The sequence below is a fragment of the Palaemon carinicauda genome, chromosome 16 (assembly GCF_036898095.1).
Source record: "Palaemon carinicauda isolate YSFRI2023 chromosome 16, ASM3689809v2, whole genome shotgun sequence".
NCBI classification, from domain to species: Eukaryota; Metazoa; Arthropoda; class Malacostraca; order Decapoda; family Palaemonidae; genus Palaemon; species Palaemon carinicauda.
The window spans coordinates 20,944,964-20,970,753 of record NC_090740.1 but is presented as its reverse complement, the minus strand read 5'-3'; the positions used below and the strand labels follow the sequence as shown (position 1 = coordinate 20,970,753).

Here is a 25,790-nt window from a genome sequence, read left to right as displayed (position 1 = left end):
ATGAAGTTTACATTGGGTAGGGAGTGTTGGGCTTTTGTTAGTGCGTATGGGCCAGGTTGTGAGAAAAGTGAAGAAGGGAGGAATGAATTAACTTGGTGTGTAGAAGTACTGAGTAGAAGAAATTATGTAGTTGTGATGGTTGACTTAATTGGCAGAGTGGGTGCTGTAGAGGTAGAAGGTGTCATTGGGAAGTATGGCATACCAGGTGCAAATGAGTGGTGAAAGGCTGCTAGTTATGTGTTAAGCAAGAGCTGGTGATAAGTTGTACTTTTATTTTCAAAAGGAAAGATATATAAAAAGTATACATGGGTAAGAATGGTAGAAAGGGCATTTATGGATATGTGTTGTTAATAAGAATTATGTTTGCAAGATTGAAAGATGTGCATGTGTTTAGGGGTATGGTTAACTGTATGTTTGATCATTTTTTGGTTGAAGGAAAATTAGTTGTTGCAAAAGAGTGAGGAAATAGGATGGGGGGATGTAAAAGGGAGGAAGAGAAGGTTGAAGAGTAAAAAAAAAAAAAAAAAAAAAACAGGTAAAAAGTTAATGTCAAGAAAATTTGGAAGTGGCATATAACCGGGTGAAAGTGAGAAAAACTGGTGACCTACAGGAGGAGTGAAAGTTAGTAAAGGAAAATCTTGTTAGGCTTGCAAGTGGTGTGTGGCAAGAGGATTGTTGGAGGTGGCATGAAGAAGGATAGTGAATGGTAGGATGAAGGAGTGAAGATGAAAGTCAAGTAGAAAAAGAGTGCATTTGAAGAATGGCTGCAGGGTAATAGTGTAGAGAAGTATGAAAGACATAGAGAGAAAAATGTTGAAGTAAATCTTAAGGTAGTTGAGGCAAAAAGGGCGGCTGACAGGAGGTGGGGTCAGGGACCAATCAGAGCTCACTGTTCAGTATCCTCGCTGCTGATTGACTTGGACTACAGGATCACTCTCAAGCAAACTGCAGCATTCAGTATCCCACACTGTCAAGTTTCCTTCTTAGCATACATACACAACATGGCTCTGCATCCTTGTGTTGTGTGTGTATTTTTTCCAAGCCCTATGATGCCAGCTAAACTTTGTGCGCCTGCTAAGGCTTCTGGCAGTGAATCCAAGCATCAAAGGAAGATGCTTACTATATTGGAGAAGAGGAAACTCCTTGACATGCCCAAGGAAGGGACAAGCTATGTGTATGTAGGCCACCATTATGGCATCAATGAATACCATTCACTACATCATGGATGAAAAAAATGTAAGGAGGAAAGGAAATGTCACTTTCAACAAGACAGCATAAAGGGTGGTAACTTCTCACAATAAGGAGTCAGCATTAGCCCTTTATATAAGTGACTGTAAGAAGAACATTACACTGGATACCCACACCACACACAAGAAGGCCAGGCAGCTCCACAGCAAGTTTACAGATGGTGGTGATGACAACCCAGAAATACTGTAGGATCATCTACAGCATCGGCTACCAAACCAACTGAATTTAATGCCAGTAAGGCCTGGTTTAATCAATCTAAAAGGAAGTTCAACCTTTAGAGTGTGTCCCTGCATGGACAAACCAGCCATTGATGAGCATATGAAGAAAATGTTCCACACCATTATCAAGGACAGGGTTTTTTGCGTGAGCAAGTTTTCAGCATAGTCGAGACCAGCTTATTATGAAAATGTATACCATCAATAATTGTCATTATGAAGGAGGCCAGAGCCCCTGGATTCAAGGTCTACGAAGATCGCCTCACACTTGTAATGTGTTGAAATTCTGCGGAATTTATGATAAAGCTGGAACATATTTATACTCTTAAGTCCAAAAACCAAATGGCCCTCCAAAAACAAAGTAAGACCTTACTACCAGGACATTGGATGCATAATCAAAATGCATGAATAATGGAAGCAACGATGTCAGATTGGTTTCACCAGTAATTAATCATTTAAATCAAGCTTTATCATGCCAAAAAAGGCCTTGATTTTAAAGGTTTTCAATGGGCAATGCTGGAGGCCTAGTGATCAACCTATATTATGAGGTATACGGATGGAATTCTTACCGCTGAACATGGATCAAGGCGATATTCCTGCTTTCAAGACCCTTTATACGTGGAACTCTCTGCAACACCTGGTCGAGTCGATGCATGTGGATGATAATTTTTGCTGAAGGAGTATTGGCATCGGTAATCCATTGTAACATTGCTCCAAAATATCCAGAAAGCCATAAAGGAGATGAAGAAAGAAACATGCTTTGCTTGCTGAAGAAATTGTGGCTAGAAATAGTCAGGGACTCCTGACAAAATCCATCAATTGGAAGTAGATAATGCAGTGAGGTTGGTGAAATTGCTTGGAGGAGATGGCCTTTTATATAGGACTAACCGACAATGTAAATTATCTCATCAAAGCCCACTTAGATCTGTTAACAGATGAAGATCTGACAGATTACGAAATCCAAAAATGAGGACAAAGATGAGCATGAAGATCTATGGGAAGATAATTTGTAGATGTGTGTGTGTACAAAAGGGATTTGAGAAGGAATTGGAAAAAGGATTGAGGATATAATAATAAGTGACAGACATTGATTATGTGAAAGAGATATCATACTAATATGCATTACAGTATAGGTATATCAGTAAGGTAATTCTGTGAAAGTGAATAATCATATCAGTGGGATAATATCGTGAAAGTGAATATAGGTTGACGACGGACTACGCAGGGTTGATCAGCGGATTTGAATTTAAACAATGCTTGAGATTATAATTTGCTACGTTTTTAATTATAAATACGATACTAAAATGTGAATATTACATGCATTATAATTGGATACAGTTAAGTGAAACACCAGTTTAATCAAAATCTGGTTTATTTCAAAAGTAAATGGATATACATTGTACACGAAACCGTGAAGCAAGAAGCCACAGTTAATGAGGCCCAATTGTAATACTTCCTGATCAGTCAGAAGCACCCATAACTCTCTAGCAGTAGTATCTCAAGAGAAGGCCAGGCCTTTGTTTAAAGACTTGTGTAAAAATAATTTCAGATGAAGTGTAAAAATAATTTCAGATGAAAAGGACACTTCTATTACCACAATTTATGTGTGGGTTTATAGTACTAGTATTGCAGCTTAGCTAGAATAATAATAATAATAATATTAGGGATAGGTGACGATGTTCTGAGTGATCTGACCAAATTCTAATACTGTAAAGTATTTCAGACATGTTCTAATTTAAGGAAGAGAGTTTTTTTTATGATTTTTAATGTGAAATTCCTTGGTTAGACATGAATCTCTGGTAGGAGAATGGTGTATATGAAAAAAAAAAATTATAATGAAATTATTTCCATGATTACCCAACATTCATAGTTGTTCTTTTCCACCACTCCAATTAGTGGTTTTACTTTCAATACCTAGTTCTTTTCAACTTTCCCTAATCGGGTTACATTATGGCAGACTAAGTATGATGAAGCCAAATGTGTGTCATATCCTTATGCCTGCTTATCTTAGGACCATCAGGAACGAAAGGCTATTGTACTAATTTGAAGAAATATTTTCAGATTTCTGAGTATGCTTCAAATTTCTTCCTTCTTTAAAGCAGTAGCACTTGAATCTTTGGACTCAGTGAAGTAATTTTATAATGAAAATATTTTACAAACACGGTGTGCTAGTTATTCGAAGTGGATATGTATCCTTAAACCCTTGTTTATTCCTACTGTGGATATAAACTTTTGGGTCATTTATGTGTGTTTACTTCCACTCGTTTTGGTATAACGAGAAAGAAGCAAGTGCATAACAATCATGTACGGTTACCAGGCAACTCCATGGTTTGGTAGCATGCTCATACCTCTGAGAAGTTGAGTCACTCTATCTCCAGTCACCATCCAGACGGGTCTCCTCTCACTATACAAACACAACTCCATGATGGAATTTTTTGCTTTACAGTGCTTTTAATTTCAATATGGTTTGGGAAATGAGTGATTTTTCAGGTAGTATTCAAACTTGCCACTGCCTTGATGGCTGCCCATGTGGAACCTTCTTGAGCAGAGTGATTTTTCAGGTAGGATGCGGACTTGCCACTGCTTTGAAGGCTACCCATATGGAACCTTCACGAGCCGTGGTCAAAGTTGATCCGCACCCCTTATGCCCGAACTGCTGTGGTAAACGGTGTTAATTTATTCACCTTGTGAATATTGCAGAGAGTGGCAGCCCTCCCTTTGGGAGAACTATTGTATTTGACCATTGCAAGAAGAGAGCTAAGAGGGACAGGTCCTCCTCCATGTCTTCTGTTGAGAGCAAGAAGCGGAAGCTTCTTCGTGCAACGTGCAATCTCTTACCCGGAGCCTCCTGTGACCCTGGTAATCGAGGATGACATCCATAATATCCATGATTTTCAAATTGGTGAAAATTTTTCTAATGGGTCATAGTAATACTTTGTTTTTGGCCCCAGTGCCATTGTCTTTAATTCCATATTATACCGATCTACACAGATCCAATCTCTACCCCACGAGTATGCTTATTGGTGACCATCACGCTTTTGTTTCAAATTTTCAGAGCCAAGGTGACTTCTCTTTAGAGGATTCTCCTGTAAAAGTGTTCAGGGTTTCACCTCAACTCATCCAAGAACTTCAACTCTTGTGACGAATGAGAATGTCACATCCCCTTTACGGAGGCAGTCCTTTTGGAAGGGGCTTACTTTTCCTTGCTTCGTATACCCGAGTCCAGCTTGCCATGTACACTGAAGGGCCCATATCATGACCTTTCTCCACAGAAAGAATGTCTTGGTTCACCTAAGAAATCTCCATTATCTTTGTCAAACCTTGTACGGTCATCCTCAGTTCGTGTCCACAACAAATTCTACTTTACAGGTTTGGCTGATTTGCCAGAGTACGAATGTGGCATCTCCCCCCCCCACCCCCCCCCCCCCCACATCTGGTTCGGAAGACAAAAGTTATAACTGTGCCAACAAACATTTCAACTCCATGTCTCAATCACACACTGTATATTGGCATACCCAAACATCACAAGACGTGCCGCCATCCCTGCTTCCAAGCGTGTAACCTGAATGAGGAGCCATCTTTTCACCCTCGCTCGGACACGCAACCTGATCGGGCTGTGACCCAAGCACGTGTTCGTGCCAGAGTGCCTTATGAATACGCATTAATTTCAACTTCGGTTGATACTCAAATTACTTCCAGCTCTGACTTGTTTAGAACCTATCCTGAGTTTTAGATGAAATAATCCAGTTAAACCTAATATTCCTAGGTCTGCACAGACAAATCTGTCCTAATTTACCTATTTTCCCTAAAGTTATTGAGAGTAGCAAATCCAAAAATTTCTTTGTTTCAGACATGAGAGGAAAAGGGCCGCGGAACCTTTACCATCTAGGATGGCACCACCCTGAGCATAAAGTGCTCTATCCTCAAATAGGAAATGACGATCTTCTTTTCCACCTTTTTATTCTGCTTCTAGGTACATACATGCCAGGTTGCCCTCACCTTATAAATCGTTTTCATTACAGATTTTGAGTTTGTATGCAGAGTCCTCTGCCATCCAACCTCAGCCCTACGGGCATAGGGACTTTTATCATAGGAGTGAACATCGCTCCGCCCATTCTCTTTCAGCAGCCTTGTCTCAATGTTTAAGCCACAGGTGAGAATGCAAAGATATACAAGGAAAGGTGAAAACCTCCAATATGGTTCCTAAACAGGAGCCCACACAACTCATTGTTTATTATCGACGATTCTCCTGATCCCACTGTTGGGCAACTATCAGTTCTGCTGACATAGCCCTCTTGAGGTTCCAACTACTGGTTCTGAGACATCACACTTCTTTAAAGTTATGAGTCTTATACGTCATCTAGAATGTCTGGGAGACCCTCAACATGGCCTGGTTACTAGCAAGCATTGCGCAGTAGACGCTATTTTTCGTCAATTTCACAGCTTGAAGCTTAGATGTGACATGTCATCGTCAAATCAAGGTTACGATAAGCTTGACCTATTTAACAATCAGGTCTCATCAGCTGCCAAGAATTCACTACTATACAATCTAGTATAGTCTAAAATTACAACCTTTAGCTCATTCTTCCCAGACAAAGTTTTATATTGATTCAGAGGCACACTCTAGTCCTCTACCTATCGATCCTGATGTTGCTGCCCTTATTCCAGATATTCCTAGTGATAAACTAGCAAACCTTCCCTCCACCTTTGTAATGCTAAATATGGAGATAGCTGCCACATCAGCTATTCAAGCCTGCTCCTGGCTGGATCACTGGTCAGGAGTAATTATAGAGAATATGATGACTCCTAATGTAGTCAAACAGTTTGAGGAACTGTGAAGGTCTTGGGCTGAGGCCTTGGAAATTCTGCTCCACCCAACTGTTTGCGTGTGGAGAAACTGTGTCCTTAAACATAGAAATGTTGTCTTGACCAAGTGCTCCAGACAGTCATTCCCTAGAGATGCGCAAAATGTTATTTTTATTACTAAAATAAATTTTTGAATATACTTACCCGATGATCATGTAGCTGTCAACTCCGTTGCCCGACAGAAATCTACGGTCGGGATACGCCAGCGATCGCTTATACAGGTGGGGGTGTACTCACCAGCACCATCTGTGGTCAGGTACTCCAGTACTTCTTGTCAACAAGACCTCAATTTTCTCCTCGGTCCACTGGTTCTCTATGGGGAGGAAGGGCGGGTCATTTAAATCATGATCATCGGGTAAGTATATTCAAAAATTTATTTTAGTAATAAAAATAACATTTTTCAATATTAATCTTACCCGATGATCATGTAGCTGATTCACACCCAGGGTGGTGGGTGGAGACCAGTATACATGTTAACAAAGAAGCTAAGTATCCCGTATTTCATTTTTATTAGTTATTCAAAATAACAATAAAAAATAAATAAGTACCTGGTAAGGAAGTCGACTTGAACCATTACTCTGCCTTTAATAAGTACGTCTTCCTTACTGAGCGTAGCGGTCCTCTTAGGATGCTGAACGACTCTTAGGTGGCTAAAGTATAAAGGGCTGCAACCCATACTAAAGGACCTCATCATAACCTCTAACCTAGGCGCTTCTCAAGAAAGAATTGACCACCCGCCAAATCAACCAGGATGCGGAAGGCTTCTTAGCCGACCGTACAACCCAAAAACAACAATAAAAGCAATCAAGAGAAAGGTTAAAAAAGGTTATGGGATTATGGGAATGTAGTGGCTGAGCCCTCACCTACTACTGCACTCGCTGCTACGAATGGTCCCAGGGTGTAGCAGTTCTCGTAAAGAGACTGGACATCTTTGAGATAGAATGATGCGAACACTGACTTGCTTCTCCAATAGGTTGCATCCATAACACTCTGCAGAGAACGGTTCTGTTTGAAGGCCACTGAAGTAGCCACAGCTCTCACTTCATGTGTCCTTACCTTCAGTAAAGCAAGGTCTTCTTCCTTCATATGAGAATGAGCTTCTCTAATCAGAAGCCTGATGTAGTAAGAAACTGCGTTCTTAGACATTGGTAGCGAAGGCTTCTTAACAGCACACCATAAGGCTTCTGATTGTCCTCGTAAAGGTTTTGACCTTTTCAGATAGTACCTAAGAGCTCTGACTGGGCAAAGTACTCTCTCCAGCTCGTTACCCACCAAGTTAGATAGGCTAGGGATCTCGAACGATTTAGGCCAAGGACGTGAAGGAAGCTCGTTTTTAGCCAAAAAACCGAGCTGCAAGGAACATGTAGCCGTTTCCGATGTGAAACCTATGTTCCTGCTGAAGGCGTGGATCTCACTTACTCTCTTAGCTGTTGCTAGGCATACTAGGAAAAGAGTTTTTAATGTGAGGTCCTTGAAAGAGGCTGATTGTAGCGGTTCAAATCTAGATGACATCAGGAACCTTAGGACCACGTCTAGATTCCAGCCTGGAGTGGACAACCGACGTTCCTTAGAGGTCTCAAAAGACCTAAGGATGTCCTGCAGATCTTTGTTGGAGGAAAGATCCAAGCCTCTGTGGCGGAAAACCGCTGCCAACATACTTCTATAACCCTTGATCGTAGGAGCTGATAGGGATCTAACGTTCCTTAGATGTAACAGGAAGTCAGCAATTTGGGTTACAGTGGTACTGGTAGAGGAAACTGCATTGGCCCTGCACCAGCTTCGGAAGACTTCCCACTTAGATTGATAGACTCTGCGAGTGGATATCCTCCTTGCTCTGGCAATCGCTCTGGCTGCCTCCTTCGAAAAGCCTCTAGCTCTTGAGAGTCTTTCGATAGTCTGAAGGCAGTCAGACGAAGAGCGTGGAGGCTTGGGTGTACCTTCTTGACGTGAGGTTGACGCAGAAGGTCCACTCTTAGAGGGAGAGTCCTGGGAACGTCGACCAGCCATTGCAGTACCTCTGTGAACCATTCTCTTGCGGGCCAGAGGGGAGCAACCAACGTCAGCCGTGTCCCTTTGTGAGAGACGAACTTCTGAAGAACCCTGTTGATGATCTTGAACGGCGGGAATGCATACAGGTCGAGATGGGACCAATCCAGCAGAAAGGCATCCACGTGAACTGCTGCCGGGTCTGGAATCGGGGAACAGTACAATGGGAGCCTCTTGGTCATCGAGGTAGCGAACAGATCTATAGTTGGCTGACCCCACAGGGCCCAAAGTCTGTTGCAAACGTTCTTGTGAAGGGTCCACTCTGTGGGGATGACTTGACCCTTCCGGCTGAGGCGATCTGCCATGACATTCATATCGCCCTGAATGAACCTCGTTACCAGCGTGAGCTTTCGACTTTTTGACCAAATGAGGAGGTCCCTTGCGATCTCGAACAGCTTCCTCGAATGAGTCCCTCCCTGCTTGGAGATGTACGCCAAGGCTGTGGTGTTGTCGGAGTTCACCTCCACCACCTTGTTTAGCTGGAGGGACTTGAAGTTCATTAAGGCCAGATGAACCGCCAACAACTCCTTGCAATTGATATGAAGCGTTTTCTGTTCCTGATTCCATATCCCCGAGCATTCCTGTCCGTCCAATGTCGCGCCCCAGCCCGAGTCTGATGCGTCCGAGAAGAGATGATGGTCGGGGGTCTGAACAGCTAACGAAAGACCTTCCTTGAGAAGAATGCTGTTCTTCCACCACGTTAGAGTAGCCCTCATCTCTTTGGAAACAGGAATTGAGACCGTCTCGAGCGTCATATCCTTGTTCCAGTGAGCTGCCAGATGGTACTGAAGGGGGCGGAGGTGGAGTCTCCCTAACTCGATGAACAGGGCTAGCGATGAAAGAGTCCCTGTTAAACTCATCCACTGCCTCACCGAGCATCGGTTCCTCCTCAGCATGCTCAGGATGCACTCCAGGGCTTGGTTGATTCTTGGGGCCGACGGAAAAGCCCGAAAAGCTCGACTCTGAATCTCCATACCCAGGTAAACGATGGTCTGGGAAGGAACGAGCTGGGACTTCTCTAAATTGACCAGGAGGCCCAGTTCCTTGGTCAGATCCATAGTCCATCTGAGACTCTCCAGACAGCGACGACTTGTGGGAGCTCTTAAAAGCCAGTCGTCTAAATAAAGGGAGGCTCTGATGTCTGCCAAGAGAAGGAATTTCGCAATATTCCTCATCAGTCGCGTAAACACAAGAGGTGCCGTGCTCAGGCCAAAGCACAGGGCTTGGAACTGGTACACAACCTCTCCAAAGACGAATCTCAGAAAAGGTTGGGAGTCTGGATGGATGGGAACGTGAAAGTAGGCATCTTTCAGATCTAACGAGACCATCCAGTCCTCCTGCCTGACCGCTGCTAGGACCGACTTCGTCGTCTCCATTGTGAATGTCTGCTTGGTGACATAAGCATTGAGCGTACTGACGTCCAGCACCGGTCTCCAACCTCCTGTCTTCTTGGCCACCAGGAAGAGACGGTTGTAAAAGCCCGGGGATTGATGGTCCCGAACTATCACCACTGCCTCCTTCTGTAGCAGGAGCGACACCTCTTGTTGTAACGCTAGCCTCTTGTCCTTCTCCTTGTAGTTGGGAGAGAGGTTGATGGGAGATGAGGTCAGAGGGGGATTGCGGCAGAACGGAATTCTGTATCCCTCCCTTAGCCACTTGACAGACTGAGCATCTGCACCTCTGCTCTCCCAGGCTTGCCAGAAGGTCTTGAGTCTGGCTCCTACAGCTGTCTGGAGAGGAAGGAAGTCAAAGCTTGCTTTTCGTGGACTTGGCACCCTTCTTGGACTTGCCCCGGTGACTGTCTGCACGGGTACTTCCTCTACTAGAGGCTCTACCACGAAAGGGCGGAATGAACCTAGTAGCAGGTGTATCAGCAACAGGGGTGCGGTAAGATCTAGGCACGGAAGGTAAGGTTTTAGCCTTACGTGCTGAAGAAGCCATGAGGTCATGTGTATCCTTCTGGATAAGAGCCGCAGCCATCCCCTTGATTAACTCCTCCGGAAACAGGCACTTGGAGAGAGGAGCAAACAACAACTCTGACCTCTGGCAAGGGGTGATACCAGCCGATAAGTAGGAGCATAGATGTTCCCTTTTCTTGAGGACTCCTGAGACAAAAATAGCCGCAAGTTCGCCAGAACCATCGCGAATTGCTTTGTCCATACTGGACATGATCAGCATGGCCGCGTCTTTGTCAGAAGGAGCAGTCTTCCTGCTTAAGGCTCCCAGACACCAATCGAGGAAGTTAAAAATTTCGAAGGCGCGAAAGACTCCCTTCATCAAGTGGTCCAGATCTGAAAAGGACCAGCAGACCTTCGAGCGTCTCATAGCCGACCTGCGGGGAGAGTCAACCAAACTTGAGAAGTCGGCCTGGGCAGAGGCAGGAACCCCCAAGCCAGGTTCCTCTCCCGTGGCATACCAGACGCCCGACTTAGAAGCCAGCTTAGGAGGAGGAAACACAAAAGAGGTCCTTCCCAGTTGCTGCTTGGACTGCAACCAATCCCCCATAACCCTCAAAGCTCTCCTTGATGATCTGGCGAGGACAAGCTTGGTGTAGGCAGGCGTAGTAGACTGCATGCCCAGAGAAAACTCGGAGGGAGGAGAACGAGGGGTTGCAGACACGAAGTGTTCAGGGTACAACTCTCTGAACAGAGCCAGGACCTTGCGAAAGTCTAAGGAAGGCGGCGAAGACTTGTGTCCTTCCACATCAGATGGAGGATCATCCAGATGGGCAGCTTCATCCTCAGAAACCTCATCGCCTGAGAGTTGAGTAGCGAGAGGTAAAGGCAGAGCGGCAGGCTGAATGGCTGAATCCTGCAGAACGGGTTGTAAGGCATGAGGCTCATGCTGCATGGCATGCGGCTCAAGCTGCATGGGATGAGGCTCATGCTGCATAGAATGCGGCTGCTGCATGGTATGAGGCTCGTGCTGCATGGGTTGAGGAGGATGCCTCATAGCATGAGGCTCCTGCCTCAAGGGTTGAGGAGGTTGCTGCATAGCATGAGGCTCCTGCCTCAAGGGTTGAGGAGGTTGCCGCATAGCCTGAGGCTCCTGCCTCAGGGGTTGAGGAGGTTGTCGCATAGCATGAGGCTCCTGCCTCATGGGTTGAGGAGGTTGCCGCATAGTGCTGGAACCTGGCAGCTCACACATGAAAGCAGGAGGAGCCGCAAGAACATGCGTCTGGCAGGGAGGACTGCGTAGAGGTGGAGGAGCGCTCGCAGGAGGAGGGGTGCTAACCTTCTCTGCCTGATACTCCTGCATCAAAGCCGCAAGCTGAGACTGCATAGTCTGCAGCATTGACCACTTGGGGTCCACAGTGGTTGGAGCAGAGGCCTGTTGAGGCACCACTCTACCTCTCTTGGGAGGTGTGCAGTCATCAGATGACTGCGGCGAGTCCGAACTGGCCCAGTGGCTACACCTGGGCCGTTGGACTAGCTTGGAAGGGACCTTACGTTTGAGAGGTCGTGAGACCTGGGTCCACCGTTTCCTCCTGGAAACCTCTTCCGCAGACGAGGAATTTAAGGGCTCATTCGTCTGGGAGTGGAAGTGACGATCTCTATCAGATATGCCCGCAACCACTGAGGATACAACTGTGCGCCGATCAAGGCCTGCCGAACCCTTTGGTCCTTCGACGTTGCTTCTCCCCTGGGCTTGGGAGCTTGCAAGAGGTCCCGGACTGGGAGGACGACTGGCACGCACAGAAGTATCCTCATGCGCAACACTGACACTGACACTATGCACAGCACTGGCACTAACACTTCCCACTGCACTCTTCACTTTAAGTTCCTTGACATCTGCCAAGAGAAGATTGTGGTCACTAACTAACGATTCCACCTTATCACCAAGAGCCTGAATGGCACGCAACATATCCGTCATATCAGGCTGAGCACTCGTAGCAGGTTCGGGGGTCACCACCACAGGGGAAGGAAAAGGTTGAGGGACATGGGGAGAGGAATAAACCAAAGAGCGAGAAGAACTCCTCCTAACTCTCTCCTTCTCTAACCTAGTTGTATATTTGAGGAATTCATTAAATTCGAATTCCGAAAGCCCAGCACATTCCCCACATCGATCTTCCAATTGACAGGATTTTCCCCTACAATCGGAACAAAGGGTGTGAGGATCAACAGAGGCCTTCGGAAGACGCCTATTACAAGTCCTAACACTACATCGCCTATATTTAGGAGCTTGAGAGTGGTCGGACATCTTGAATTAAGGGAACAGTCAAGGGGGAATTCCAAAGTAAAGCAAAGATCGTTAACCAATAAATCAAATTAATTCCAAAAGCTATCTAAGCTAAGGGAAAAGCTTCCTGTACAGCGAAGGCTAAATTTTAGAGCAAATACTTCACCAAAACCATGAACAAAAGACTCCAAAATCAACAGCGTATCCATGTAGGTCTTGCCGGCGGCACGACAGAGGAAAAATTGAGGTCTTGTTGACAAGAAGTACTGGAGTACCTGACCACAGATGGCGCTGGTGAGTACACCCCCACCTGTATAAGCGATCGCTGGCGTATCCATACCGTAGATTTCTGTCGGGCAACGGAGTTGACAGCTACATGATCATCGGGTAAGATTAATATTGAAAATCTAATGTTGCGGACTTTCCACAGATGTTGCTACGGCAATCTAGAAGACAGAGAAAGCCAGCCAATCCTCGTATATGAGGAGAGCAGCAGCTTCTAGGATGTCTACTCCTCAAGAACCTACAAAACAGGATCAGCAGTGCCAGCTCCTGCCATCAGCAGACAGTCAATCCCAAAGAAGCAGGATCAAAACCCTAACTTTTGCTGGAGAGGCCTCTTCTCCAGACAGAAGGGTAGAGGTTGCTGTGGTTCCCGCTAGGGAGAGTAGATCCCCGACTTACAACCAATATGGCGATGCCTGCGGAATCATTGGGATAGATGGTAGTACTTCGGGGCCGACCCTTGGATGGTAGAGATTTTCCATTCAGGGTATCACATCTCGTTCAAGGACTGCCCTCCCCCATTAGCTTAGATTCTGACAGTCCCACCATACTATTCGAGAGGATCTCTCAAGAGAACCTATCCTAGAGGTGGAAGTGTCTCAGATGCTGGCTAAAGAGCCATAGAGAAGGTCTCAGACAGATCTCCTGATTTCTTCAGTAACCTCTTCTCCATAGAGAAACTCTTGGAAGGGTGGAGATCTGTCATAGACCTCTCCCACTTGAACCAGTTTGTGCTGCAAACAAGGTTCAAAATGGAGACCCCATTCACCGTTTTTCAGGCCATCAGAAAGAACTACTTTTTGCTAACCAAAGATGTTTACTTTCGGATTTACCAATTCAAAGTGCTATACTTAGGCCTATCCACAGCACTTGAAGTCTTTATCAGTCTTTGCCCTGGTCTCATGCTATGGGTATCAGGCTGCTTAGGTACCTGGATGACTGGCTTCTCTTAGCTGACTCAAGATCTCAGCTATTGTGCCACAGATATCTTCTCGACTTCCATAGGGAGTTAGGATTCTAGTTGAGTCTTGAGAAGTCCAGTCTCTTTCCCCAGCTGCACCTCATATACTTTGTTGGTATGGACATACTTTGTCCAACCCAGTGTGTTTCTATCTTTAGACAGGATGCAGAGGTTTAGACAAGTGGCAGAACCCTTTCTCAGAAGGGAATCTCTCCCAGCTCATTCTTGGCAGATACTCCTGGGATATCTAACCTCCCTAGAGAAGCTGGTTCCCTTTGGAAGGATGCACATTTGCTCATTACAATGGGCTCTAAAGAGCTAGTAGTCGCAGACATCAGACCCTCATGCAGCTTTAGAGGAGGTGCCTCAAGAATTGAGAATGGATCTCCTGTGGTGAATGAGGACAGAGAACCTGTTAGCCAGAACCCTGCTACAAGTTCCTCCTCCATAATTTCATTTCTTTTCAGATGCCTCTTGCCTAGGATGGGAGCCCACCTACAGAGAGAGATTTCAGGAATATAGTCATAAGAAGAGATGGCCTTCCACATTAATTATTGTACGCGGAAATTTGGGCTACACATCTAGCATTACTCCACTTTTTAGAGACCCTCAAAGGTCACTCCATGGTGTTGATGAGCAACAACTCCGGAGCAGTTACATACATCAACAAGCAAGAAGGCTTCAGTCTGCTTTATTCCAGCAAGGAGGAATGTCATAACAGACAATCTGAACTGACTAGGGATGACAGTTTGTTCAGAATACTGTAGTCTCTTCTTCCTCTAGTGGCAAAGAGTCTTTTGACTTTTTGGGGCTTCTCAACCCTGGACATGTTAGCCACTCATCAGAACAACAAACTTCCAGTGTAAAGTATTGTGCTCCAGTCCCGGACCCAACTGCGGTGATGGATGATGCATTTCAACACCCTCAGAACGGGATAGATTTTTAATGCCTTCCCCACGTTCTGCCTGATGTGTCGGGTATTGAACACAACACGTCAGTCTGCAGACATGAGAGTAACACTAGTCCCCCCCAAGGTGGCCTCAAGAGGAGTGGTATTCAGACCTGGATCTTCTCATCGAAGTTTCCAGCTTGGCCAAACCTACTACACCACCCACGCGTAAAGAAGTACCACTACATAGCCCACTGCGTGTCTCTACAATTGGAAGTTATCCAGCACCTTCTCCAAAATAGAGGCTTTTCGATACTGACTGCGAAGCAGGTTTCAGAATACCTCAGGAAGTCTACCACAGCGGTCTATCAGACAGTGGTCAACTTTCTATGTTTGGTGTAGTATGGAGAATATTGCTCCAGTCATGGAATAATGTATTAAGGCCACTATTCTCCTGATTGCAGATTTTCTTTTGTTTCTGTGGATAGAAAAGTTTCTCTCAGTCATAGCAGTTGAAGGCTATCAATCAGCCTTGCAGTCTATCTCTCTTCCTCGTAGAAGCAGTCAAGTCTTATCAGAAGCTTTTGAACAGACCTGCTTACCTCAGGAACTTGAAACCCCATCTTGGAATGTGATAAGTGTCCTGCTGTCCCTTTAAATAAGGCCTCAGACCAAAACCTGACCCTGAAGACAGTTTTTCTCCTAGCCCTGATGTCGCCCAAGAGAGTGAGCAAACTGCATGGTTTGTCCTACCTCATGCCACATTCTAAGGGGTGGGAAACCTATTTTTTTCCTTTGCTCTGGAGTTTTTGGGTAAAAATTAATAGCAGGATTTAAACAATACCAGCTTAAACTTTTGCCATCTAATATGTTACTCTGTCCTGTAAGGGCAGTCAGGAAGTACCTTATAAAATAGCTCCTCACCGACCAATGGTCTCTTATCTGTTTTGAGCACAGGATGTACTAGGAAAAATATTTCTAAGAACACGCTCTCTTTTTGGTTGAATGAAATTATCGTCAAAGGCTATAAATCCTCAGGGGAAGCACCTGCATTGGTCTTGCTGCAACCATAGCATTTTGCAAGAACTTAGTGCAGAAGTCTGGAAAAGACAGACTACCTTTACAGCCCACTATCTAAAGGACTGTACATATAGATTGCTGGATACCTGTTCTATGGGTTCCATTGTTGCACCACAACAGCTTATCGAGACTGTTCTTACAGGACACGTAAGCTTTTGTCACAACCTCAGTTATTCTCCGTATAAAAGGATATGAAAGTGGAATATGTGTCGTTCTTCGCCAAGCCCTCACCTGAAAGTATCTTCATTGAAGGAACTCTTAAGCAGGTAAGAATAACAACTTAAGTGTGTATTTGTGACAAACTTTCATTGGACATAAACATTTCTTTTACATTTTGAATACTATTCATACGAGAATATTTACTCTTACCTGGTCAGTGACTTGGGAATTGAGGTTGACATATCAACCTTGCCTCTCTACAAACCTGAGTGATCGTCATACATATAAATTTCTCTTTTTAATGGTAACCTATCAGTGATCTAGAGCTAGATAAGGACCCGTCCAACGATAGAACAAGTACAAATTACTTTTAAAAAAATTTTTAGTTTTCCTAGCTGTACAAATATGAGTCCTTTTTCCAAATGTCCCATCTCATCCACTCAACAAGTCTTGACCATAAGCAGAGTGACTCAGCATCTCAGAGGTATGAGCATGCTACCTAGCCAAGGAGATGCAAGGGAAACATATTTGGTTGCCAGTTATGCACTTTTTTTCTTTCTGGCCATAGTAAATAAAATTAGGAGTAAACCCATATAAATGACCCTGTTTTGAATAGCTAGGGAAAATACAAATAATTTTAAAAATTTGTCATTTTGCACTGATGATAATTGGTGCTAGGTCACATTTATCAGTCATTAATTTTTGTATCTACTGTATGTTTATACCTAAATGTAACTATTTACATTTTGGAATATGATACTCGTCTCAGAAAAAAATTATTAAAAATTCCTTTTTTCATTTTTACTTTCCTAAATTTGTCTAAAAAAAATTTGATAACAACCTTCTGTACATTATGTATTTCTAATACAGTACTGTTTTCTCTCTTTGTTTTTCCTTAACCATTTTGTTAATAAATCATAACTGAAATGTCCAAATATATGATACTCATTTTTCCTATTTAAAATTGGAATGTCCAAATATAGGGTATGCATTTTTCATAGTTAAAATCAATTTTTTTTTTTCTAGGTAACCCTGGTGTTCAGTGAACCATTTTTTACTACAACGTTATTACCATGGCATTCTCTATATTGCTGGTACATGCGGAATAGCTGTTTACACTTAATGGCTGATGGAGCTACCACTGTACCTTCTTCTGTTTCCATTTGGGGATTACCAGTACAGTTCAGGGATCTCTGGAAAATAAGAGCACCACTTCATAATGTTAATGGATTTAATATGGAAATATTTGACACAGTAGGTACAGTATAATGTTTGTTACATATTATAGAGTATAGTAAATATTGTATAGTTCATTTTTAGATGCTATTACCTTGATATTTTAGGTAATGCAATCCCTAAAATCTTATATCTTTATTAGTGGCAGATATCAAGGTATTTACAGTATTAGTTTTTCCAATGAGTAAGCGTGCTTCTTACAGAATTGGGATATTTATTATTGCTGAACTTTTGTAGATTTTTTCAGTATCTTTATTTAAGAAGCCGGCCAAAATGGCAATATAAGGAGGTATTAGAAGAAAAAATGTTATTTTCATTAGTAAAATAAATTTTTGAATATACTTACCCGATAATCATGTAGCTGTCAACTCTGTTGCCGACAGAAATCTACGGTCGGGATACGCCAGCGATCGCTATACAGGTGGGGGTGAACACCACAGCGCCATCTGTGGTCAGGTACTCCAGTACTTCTTGTCAACACCACCTCAATTTTTTCCTCGGTCCACTGGTTCTCTATGGGGAGGAAGGGTGGGTCAATTAAATCATGATTATCGGGTAAGTATATTCAAAAATTCATTTTACTAATGAAAATAACATTTTTCAATATTAATCTTACCCGATAATCATGTAGCTGATTCACACCCAGGGTGGTGGGTGGAGACCAGCATACATGTTAACAAAGAAGCTAAGTATCCCGTATTTTATTTTATTAGTTATTCAAAAATAACATAAAATAAATAAGTACCTGGTAAGGAAGACGACTTGAACCATTACTCTGCCTTTATTAAGTACGTCTTTCTTACTGAGCGTAGCGGTCCTCTTAGGATGCTGAACGACTCTTAGGTGCTGAAGTATAAAGGGCTGCAACCCATACTAAAGGACCTCATCACAACCTTTAACCTCGGCGCTTCTCAAGAAAGAATTGACCACCCGCCAAATCAACAAGGATGTGGAAGGCTTCTTAGCCGACCGTACAACCCATAAAAAGTATTCAAGAGAAAGGTTAAAAAGGTTATGGGATTATGGGAATGTAGTGGCTGAGCCCCCGCCTACTACTGCATTCGTTGCTACGAATGGTCCCAGGGTGTAGCAGTTCTCGTAAAGAGACTGGACATCTTTGAGATAGAATGATGCGAACACTGACTTGCTTCTCCAATAGGTTGCATCCATAACACTGCAGAGAACGGTTCTGTTTGAGGGCCACTGAAGTAGCCACAGCTCTCACTTCATGTGTCCTTACCTTCAGCAAAGCAAGGTCTTCTTCCTTCAGATGAGAATGTGCTTCCCTAATCAGGAGCCTGAATAGGTAAGAAACTGAGTTCTTAGACCTTGGAAGAGAAGGCTTCTTGATAGCACACCATAAGGCTTCTGATTGTCCTCGTAAAGGTTATGACCCTTTTAGATAGTACCTAAGAGCTCTAACTGGGCAAAGTACTCTCTCCAGTTCGTCCCCCACCAAGTTGGACAGGCTTGGGATCTCGAACGACTTAGGCCAAGGACGTGAAGGAAGCTCGTTTTAGCAAAAAACCGAGCTGCAAGGAACATGTAGCCGTTTCAGATGTGAAAACTATGTTCCTGCTGAAGGCGTGGATCTCACTTACTCTTTTAGCTGTTGTCAAGCACACGAGGAAAAGAGTTTTTAATGTGAGGTCCTTAAAAGAGGCTGATTGGAGAGGTTCAAATCTTGATGACATAAGGAACCTTAGGACCACGTCTAGATTCCAGCCTGGAGTGGACAACCGACGTTCCTTTGAGGTCTTAAAAGACCTAAGGAGGTCCTGTAGATCTTTGTTGGTGGAAAGATCCAAGCCTCTGTGGCGGAAAACCGCTGCCAACATACTTCTGTAACCCTTAATCGTAGGAGCTGAAAGGGATCTTACGTTCCTTAGATGTAACAGGAAGTCAGCAATCTGGGTTACAGTGGTACTGGATGAGGAAACTGCATTGGCCTTGTACCAGCTTCGGAAGACTTCCCCTTTAGACTGATAGACTCTGAGAGTGGATGTCCTCCTTGCTCTGGCAATCGCTCTGGCTGCCTCCTTCGAAAAGCCCCTAGCTCTTGAGAGTCTTTCGAAAGTCTGAAGGCAGTCAGACGAAGAGCGTGGAGGTTTGGATGTACCTTCTTTACGTGAGGTAGACGTAGAAGGTCCACTCCTAGAGGAAGAGTCCTGGGAATATCGACCAGCCATTGCAGTACCTCTATGAACCATTCTCTCGCGGGCCAGAGCGGAGCCAACCAACGTCAGCCGTGTCCCTTTGCGAGAGGCGAACTTCTGAAGTACCCTGTTGACAATCTTGAACGGCGGGAATGCATACAGGTCGAGATGGGACCAATCCAGCAGAAAAGCATCCTCGTGAACTGCTGCTGGGTCTGGAATCGGAGAACAATACAACGGGAGCCTCTAGGTTATCGAGGTAGCGAACAGATCTATGGTTGGCTGACCCCACAGGGCCCAGAGTCTGCTGCAAACATTCTTGTGAAGGGTCCACTCTGTGGGGATGACCTGACCCTTCCGGCTAAGGCGATCTGCCATGACATTCATATCGCCCTGAATGAACCTCGTTACCAGCGTGAGCTTTCGATCTTTTAACCAGATGAGGAGGTCCCTTGCGATCTAGAACAACTTCCACGAATGAGTCCCTCCCTGCTTGGAGATGTAAGCCAAGGCTGTGGTGTTGTCAGAGTCCACCTCCACCACCTTGTTAAGCTGGAGGGACTTGAAGTTTATCAAGGCCAGATGAACCGCCAACAGCTCCTTGCAATAGATGTGAAGTGTCCTTAGCTCCTGATTCCATGTTCCCGAGCATTCCTGTCCGTCCAAAGTCGCACCCCAGCCCGTGTCTGATGCATCAGAGAAGAGACGGCGGTCGGGTTTCTGAACAGCCAAAGGTAGACTTCCTTGAGAAGAAAGCTGTTCTTTCACCACGTGAGAGTAGACCTCCTCTCTTCGGAAACAGGAACTGAGATCGTCTCTAGCGTCATGTCCTTTATCCAGTGAGCCGCTAGATGATACTGAAGGGGGGGAGGTGGGGTCTCCCTAACTCGATGAACAGGGCCAGCGATGAAAGTGTCCCTGTTAGACTCATCCACTACCTGACTGAGCATCGGTTCCTTCTCAGCATGCTCTGGATGCAATCTAGGGCTTAGTATCTTTGGGGCCGACGGAAAAGCCCGAAAAGCTCGACTCTGAAGATCCATACCCAGGTAGACAATGGTCTGGGATGGGACGAGCTGGGACTCCTCAAAATTGACCAGGAGGCCCAGTTCCTTGGTCAGATCCATAGTCCATCTGAGAATCTCCAGACAGCGACGACTTGTGGGAGCTCTTAAAAGCTAGTCGTCTGACGGAGCCGGACACAAGATCATGGTACTGCTGCACAGTCTGTGAACTGTCAACCATGGGGAAGCGAGGAAGTACAGTGACAACCCGAAGCTGTCTAGACTGTCTGGGTCGTACAGACAACTCCTTATCGGGTTGCTGAGGTTGCCGCACTGCGTCACAACAAGTCACTTCTGCTGGTTGTTGAACGTCTTCCCAGTGACACACTGACTCCGTAAACAAAAAATCCTCTAACAAGGACTAAGCTTGGACTGCATGTCTTGCAACACAGCTCAAGGTCTATGGGAGCAGGTGTGGTAACAGACGGGGTTAGCGACTGAAGTGGAACCATTACCCTCCCTGGAAGCATGCTATGCTTAAATAAAAGTCCATAGGAGGCTAAGCAGCTAAAGGCTCCTCTCCAAATGACAGAGTCCTCAAGGGAAAATCAGAAGGAGGGAGAACAGCACTTTCTCATCTACAGGAACCATATCCGAGAAAAGCTAAGTTCTCTCAGTGAGGTTTTCACTGGTGCAAAAGCAGCAGACTAGAAGGCAACGTTATGAAACTGCTTGACAGTCTAGTGAGTTGGCAACAACCAAAGATGTGTGACTGAGAAGCATGCGGTAAGGTATGCAGAGCATGCTGTATGCAGAGCATGCTGTATGTAGAGCATGCTGTAAGGTAAGCAGAGCATGTTGCATGGCGTGCGGCTTATGCTGCATGGGATGAGGCTCATGCTGCATGGGATGAGGCTCATGCTGCATGGTATGAGACTCATGCTGCATGGGATGAGGCTCAAGCTGCAAGGGATGAGGCTTATGCCGCATGCGTTGAGGTACTTCACCTCAGGAAAGGGAAACTCGCCCTGTTGGCAACACTGCATTACTTCATGCATGCTTGCATGGGGTTTTAATATCAACATAATATTTACATTACATTCATAACTCATGATTCATTTTTGTTTTGAAGATATTTTTGCGATTTTGTTAAAAATATATTGCAAGAAATATATATATATTTTTTTTTTTTTTTTTTTTTTTTTTTAAGTAATACGAATAACCTCCATTATCATAATGTTTGTGTAGGCATACATGTATATGTTTTACAAATGCAAGTTATGAAAGTAATGAGGTGTTATTATTGTCATTTGTTATTTCATTAATGACATAATATTGTCTTCAGAGTGCCACCTAGCCACCAACAATAAATGCCCCCCCAAAATTTATATTGGCCCTGAAGTGGCCCCCCCACTTTCAGAGTCCTAGAATCGCCACTGCGCAAGAGTTGAGGTTGCTGCCTCAAGGATGGTGGAGGTTGCCGCAACGCAAGAGGTTGCTGCATAGCGCTGGTATCTGGCAACTCCCAATGCGGCAGCTCACGCGTGGAGGTAGGTTGAGGAACCTCAACATCATACGTCTGGCAGGGTGGACTGCGCAGAGGTGGAGTTGAGGTTGCTGCCTCGAGGATGGTGGAGGTTGTCGCACCGCAAGAGGTTGCTGCCTCGAGGATGGAGGAGGTAGTCGCAACGCAAGAGGCTCCTACCTCAAGGGTAGAGGAGGTTGCTGCAAAGCATAAGGCTCCTGCCTCAAGTGTTGAGGAGGTTGCCGCGTGGCAAGAGGCTCCTGCCTCAAGGAAAGTGGAGGTTGCTGCACAGAGCTGGTATCTGGCAACTCCCAATGCGGCAGCTCACGCATGGAGGTAGCTTGAGGAACCTCAACATCATACGTCTGGCAGGCTGGACTGCGTAGAGGTGGAGGAGCGCTCGCAGGAGGAGGTGTGTTAACCTTCTCTGCCTGAAACTCCTGCATCAACACCGCAAGCTGAGACTGCATTGTCAGCAGCATAGACCACTAGAGTTTAAGAAAGACAACAACAAACGGAGCTACTGTCCGTTGAAACTGAGGGTCTAAAACAGCTGGTGCGGCAACAGACGGAGTTACTGTCTGTTGCGATACCACCTTGCCTCTCTGGGAGGTGTGCAGTTGTCGTACTGCAGCAAGTCCGAACAGACCCAGTGCTAATGGCACCACCTAGGAGTTGGACTTGCGCGGAAGGAACCGACTTGCACTTAAAAGCTGCAAGATTTGGTCTATGGTTTCTGCGAGAAACCTCTTCCACAGACGAGGAATAAATGGGCTCTCTCGTCTTTGTGTGGGTGGGGTGATCACGTCGGCTACGTGAGTTGGTTACACCCGAAACCACGGAGGGAAACGTCTGTTCGTTGATCAAGGCCTGCTGAACCCATAAGTCCTTCGACATTACTTCTCCCCTGGGCTTGGGAGCTTGTAAGAGGTCCCAGACTAGGCGAACAACTGGCACGAACAGACGAACCCTCGAACGCAACACTGTAACACTATGCGCTTATCACTTTATCACTTTTGATTTTCTGTTTGCACTTATTTCACTGAACTCGAAACTTTAAGTGGTTTGTACCTGAAACACGCAATTCTATCCTTCATTAAAAGTTAGTAATTGCGAAAACAGTATTACAATGTAACAGAAAAACATAATGAAAGATAAATAATTCAGTGGCTGGAAAAGAGACTAAACACTAGATCAAATAAACTACGTTTAAAATCTCTCACCGCATAAAGCCTGAGAACAAGAATAAAACTCTAGAAACGTTTACCTTCTTCCCCTAAAGAGACTAGGGAGAAGAGCAAAAACGATAACAACGTTACCCGCTTGAACGAAACGTTTATCCTCCTCTCTCTCCCTCCGTCTCTATCTCTCTCTCTCTCTCTCTTGACTTAGCACCTGAGAGAAGAGCCCAATTATATATATCGTTAAAACATATTATTGTTAAAGGAAAAAAACTGAAAGGTTTCCCAAATAAAAAGTTCCTTTATTAGAATTAAAACCATTTAAGCTAAGAAAGAATGAACAAAACGCTAGAATCGGTTTACTCTTACTGCAACGTGACACCGTGATAGACTCTCTCTCTATCGTAACGATAGAGCGCAAGTTGAACGTTCTGAACGTCAACAACTGCAGAGACAAAACAAAACGTTAGTTCAACTTTGAAAACAGTACAAGACTATCAAAGAAATTCTTTCAAAAACATTAAAATAGCATAATATGTTAACAGGTAAAAACGAAATGACGGGCTCAATGTTAATTAACTTCGGTTCCAAGAAAAGACCGCCTACTATTAGGAAAGGTCGAATATAAACAAATATAAAAATTAATTTTAATAAGTTTATAATAAAAGGAAGTTAATCAAAGAGGCCTATAAAAGGCGGAGAGATATAAAATAAATCTATAACTTTGTTAAGCAAAATTAAGAGAGTCTATACTCTCTTCGATACCAACACTTCCGTCTAAGGGAAGGGTCGGCCATTTAAAAGTGAAAGAGAGTTCATACTCTCTTCGTACCAAAATTAAATCAAAAATTAAATCAAATTAATTCCAAAAACTTGCTAAGCTAATGATATAGCTTCCTGAATAGCGAAGGCTAAACTCTAGAGCAAATACATCACCAAATCGTGAGCAATAACTCCAGAATCAACAGCGTATCCATGTAGGTCTAGCCGGAGGCACGACAGAGGAAAAATTGAGGTGGTGTTGACAAGAAGTACTGGAGTACCTGACCACAGATGGCGCTGTGGTGTTCACCCCCACCTGTATAGCGATCGCTGGCGTATCCCGACCGTAGATTTCTGTCGGCAACAGAGTTGACAGCTACATGATTATCGGGTAAGATTAATATTGAAAACATGATTTTGTCAGTATATTTAAGAGCCCAGCCAGAATGCCAATATAAGGAGGTATTTGAAGAAAAACAAAATCCTGAAAAAATTCACAGAGCTTCGAATGACTAAGGAGAATGCCTATACAAAATATTTTGTCAAAATTCCTCTTACTTTCATAGTTACAGGGTAATTAGTAAAAGTAACTCATTAAACCAAAAACATTGTTCCCTGCAAGAAAATGCAGTATTTCTTTGATTATCGTAAATTTTGATAATTATTACATTTTAATACAAAACAAATTGTGAGTAATGGCATCTGTATAGATCCCATGAGTCACAAGACAATGTATTACATGGTAATTACACCCTTCAGCCTTCAGTCCTACCACAAACCTCATAGAAAGTACACGTTTGAGTTTGACCTCTGACATTCACTCGTTTTTACATGTTTTTACCGGTTCTGGCAAGAATTTCATTATGTCAAAGAGGAAAACACAATTTCAACATCTCACTAACTTAAGGAAGAAGTAATTTGCTCTAATAAGAGTTTAGAAGTAGTTAATATCGGCGAAATTAGCCTACTTAGTGAAGGAGAGAGATGATGAAGGAGCAACTGTCTCGCCCCAAGAGGCCGCCAAATATTGAACAAAGGTATCTTCATTCATGATTAAATTATGATAAATAACTTTGTTTTGGTTTATTAATATCCAAAAAGAAACATAAAATTCATAATATTATTATTATTACTAGCCAAGCTATAACCCTAGTTGGAAAAGCAAGATGCTATAAGCCCAAGGGCTCCAACAGGGAAAAGTAGCCCAGTGGGGAAAGGAAATAAGGAAATAAATAATTGATGGGAACAAATTAACAATAAATCATTTTAAAATCAGTAACAACGTCGAAACAGATATGTCATATATAAACTATTATCAACGTCAAAAACAGATATGTCATATATAAACATTAAAAAGACTCATGTCAGCCTGGTCAACATAAAAACATTTGCTCCAATTTTGAACATTTGAAGTTCTACTGATTCAACTACCTGATTAAGAAGATCATTCCACAACTTTGTAACAGCTGAAATCTAGAATAATGTGTAGTATTGAGCCTCATGATGGAGAAGGCCTGGCTATTAAAATTAAATGCCTGTCTAGTATTACGAACAGGATAGAATTGAAATTTGGTACATAACTTAAAAAGACATTATAAAACAATCAAATGTTGCCTTTTTAGCCATTTTTGCTTTGTATTTTTCTACTTAATTTTTTCCCTCATTTTTAGGGTTTATTTTTTTACCATAATGAAAAAATTCATATCTAGCAAAAAAATTACTTTTTAGAAAAAAAAAAACTTGTTTGAATGGAGGTCTACATTAGGTCTATATAGGGTAGTAATCCCAGGTCTTAATATTAATTATCAAGGGAGGAGATAAAATTTGAAAAACTAATTTTCAGGGTAAATCGCCCTGGCATTGCAAAACTGAAGGTCAGAGGCAAAAAATCCTATACAGTTTGGAAATGTTCTAAATCACTTTATTAAGTGGTCTGAATGTCAAAGTCCTGTCCTTGAAAAACTGCATTAGCCGGCCGGCCCCACAAGCACTTCATAG

General features: G+C 43.7%; 1 protein-coding gene across 2 annotated transcripts in view; it reads left to right on the top strand.

Annotated features, from left to right (window-relative positions):
* Window positions 1-25,790, top strand: part of Art7 (arginine methyltransferase 7) — a 210,426-nt gene that overhangs the window by 158,222 nt on the left and 26,414 nt on the right. For both annotated transcript variants that reach the window (XM_068389650.1, XM_068389651.1), the window contains exon 12: window positions 16,955-17,182. In XM_068389650.1, coding sequence (XP_068245751.1) covers window positions 16,955-17,182 — 228 coding nt within the window. The remainder of the gene's footprint in view (window positions 1-16,954; window positions 17,183-25,790) is intronic.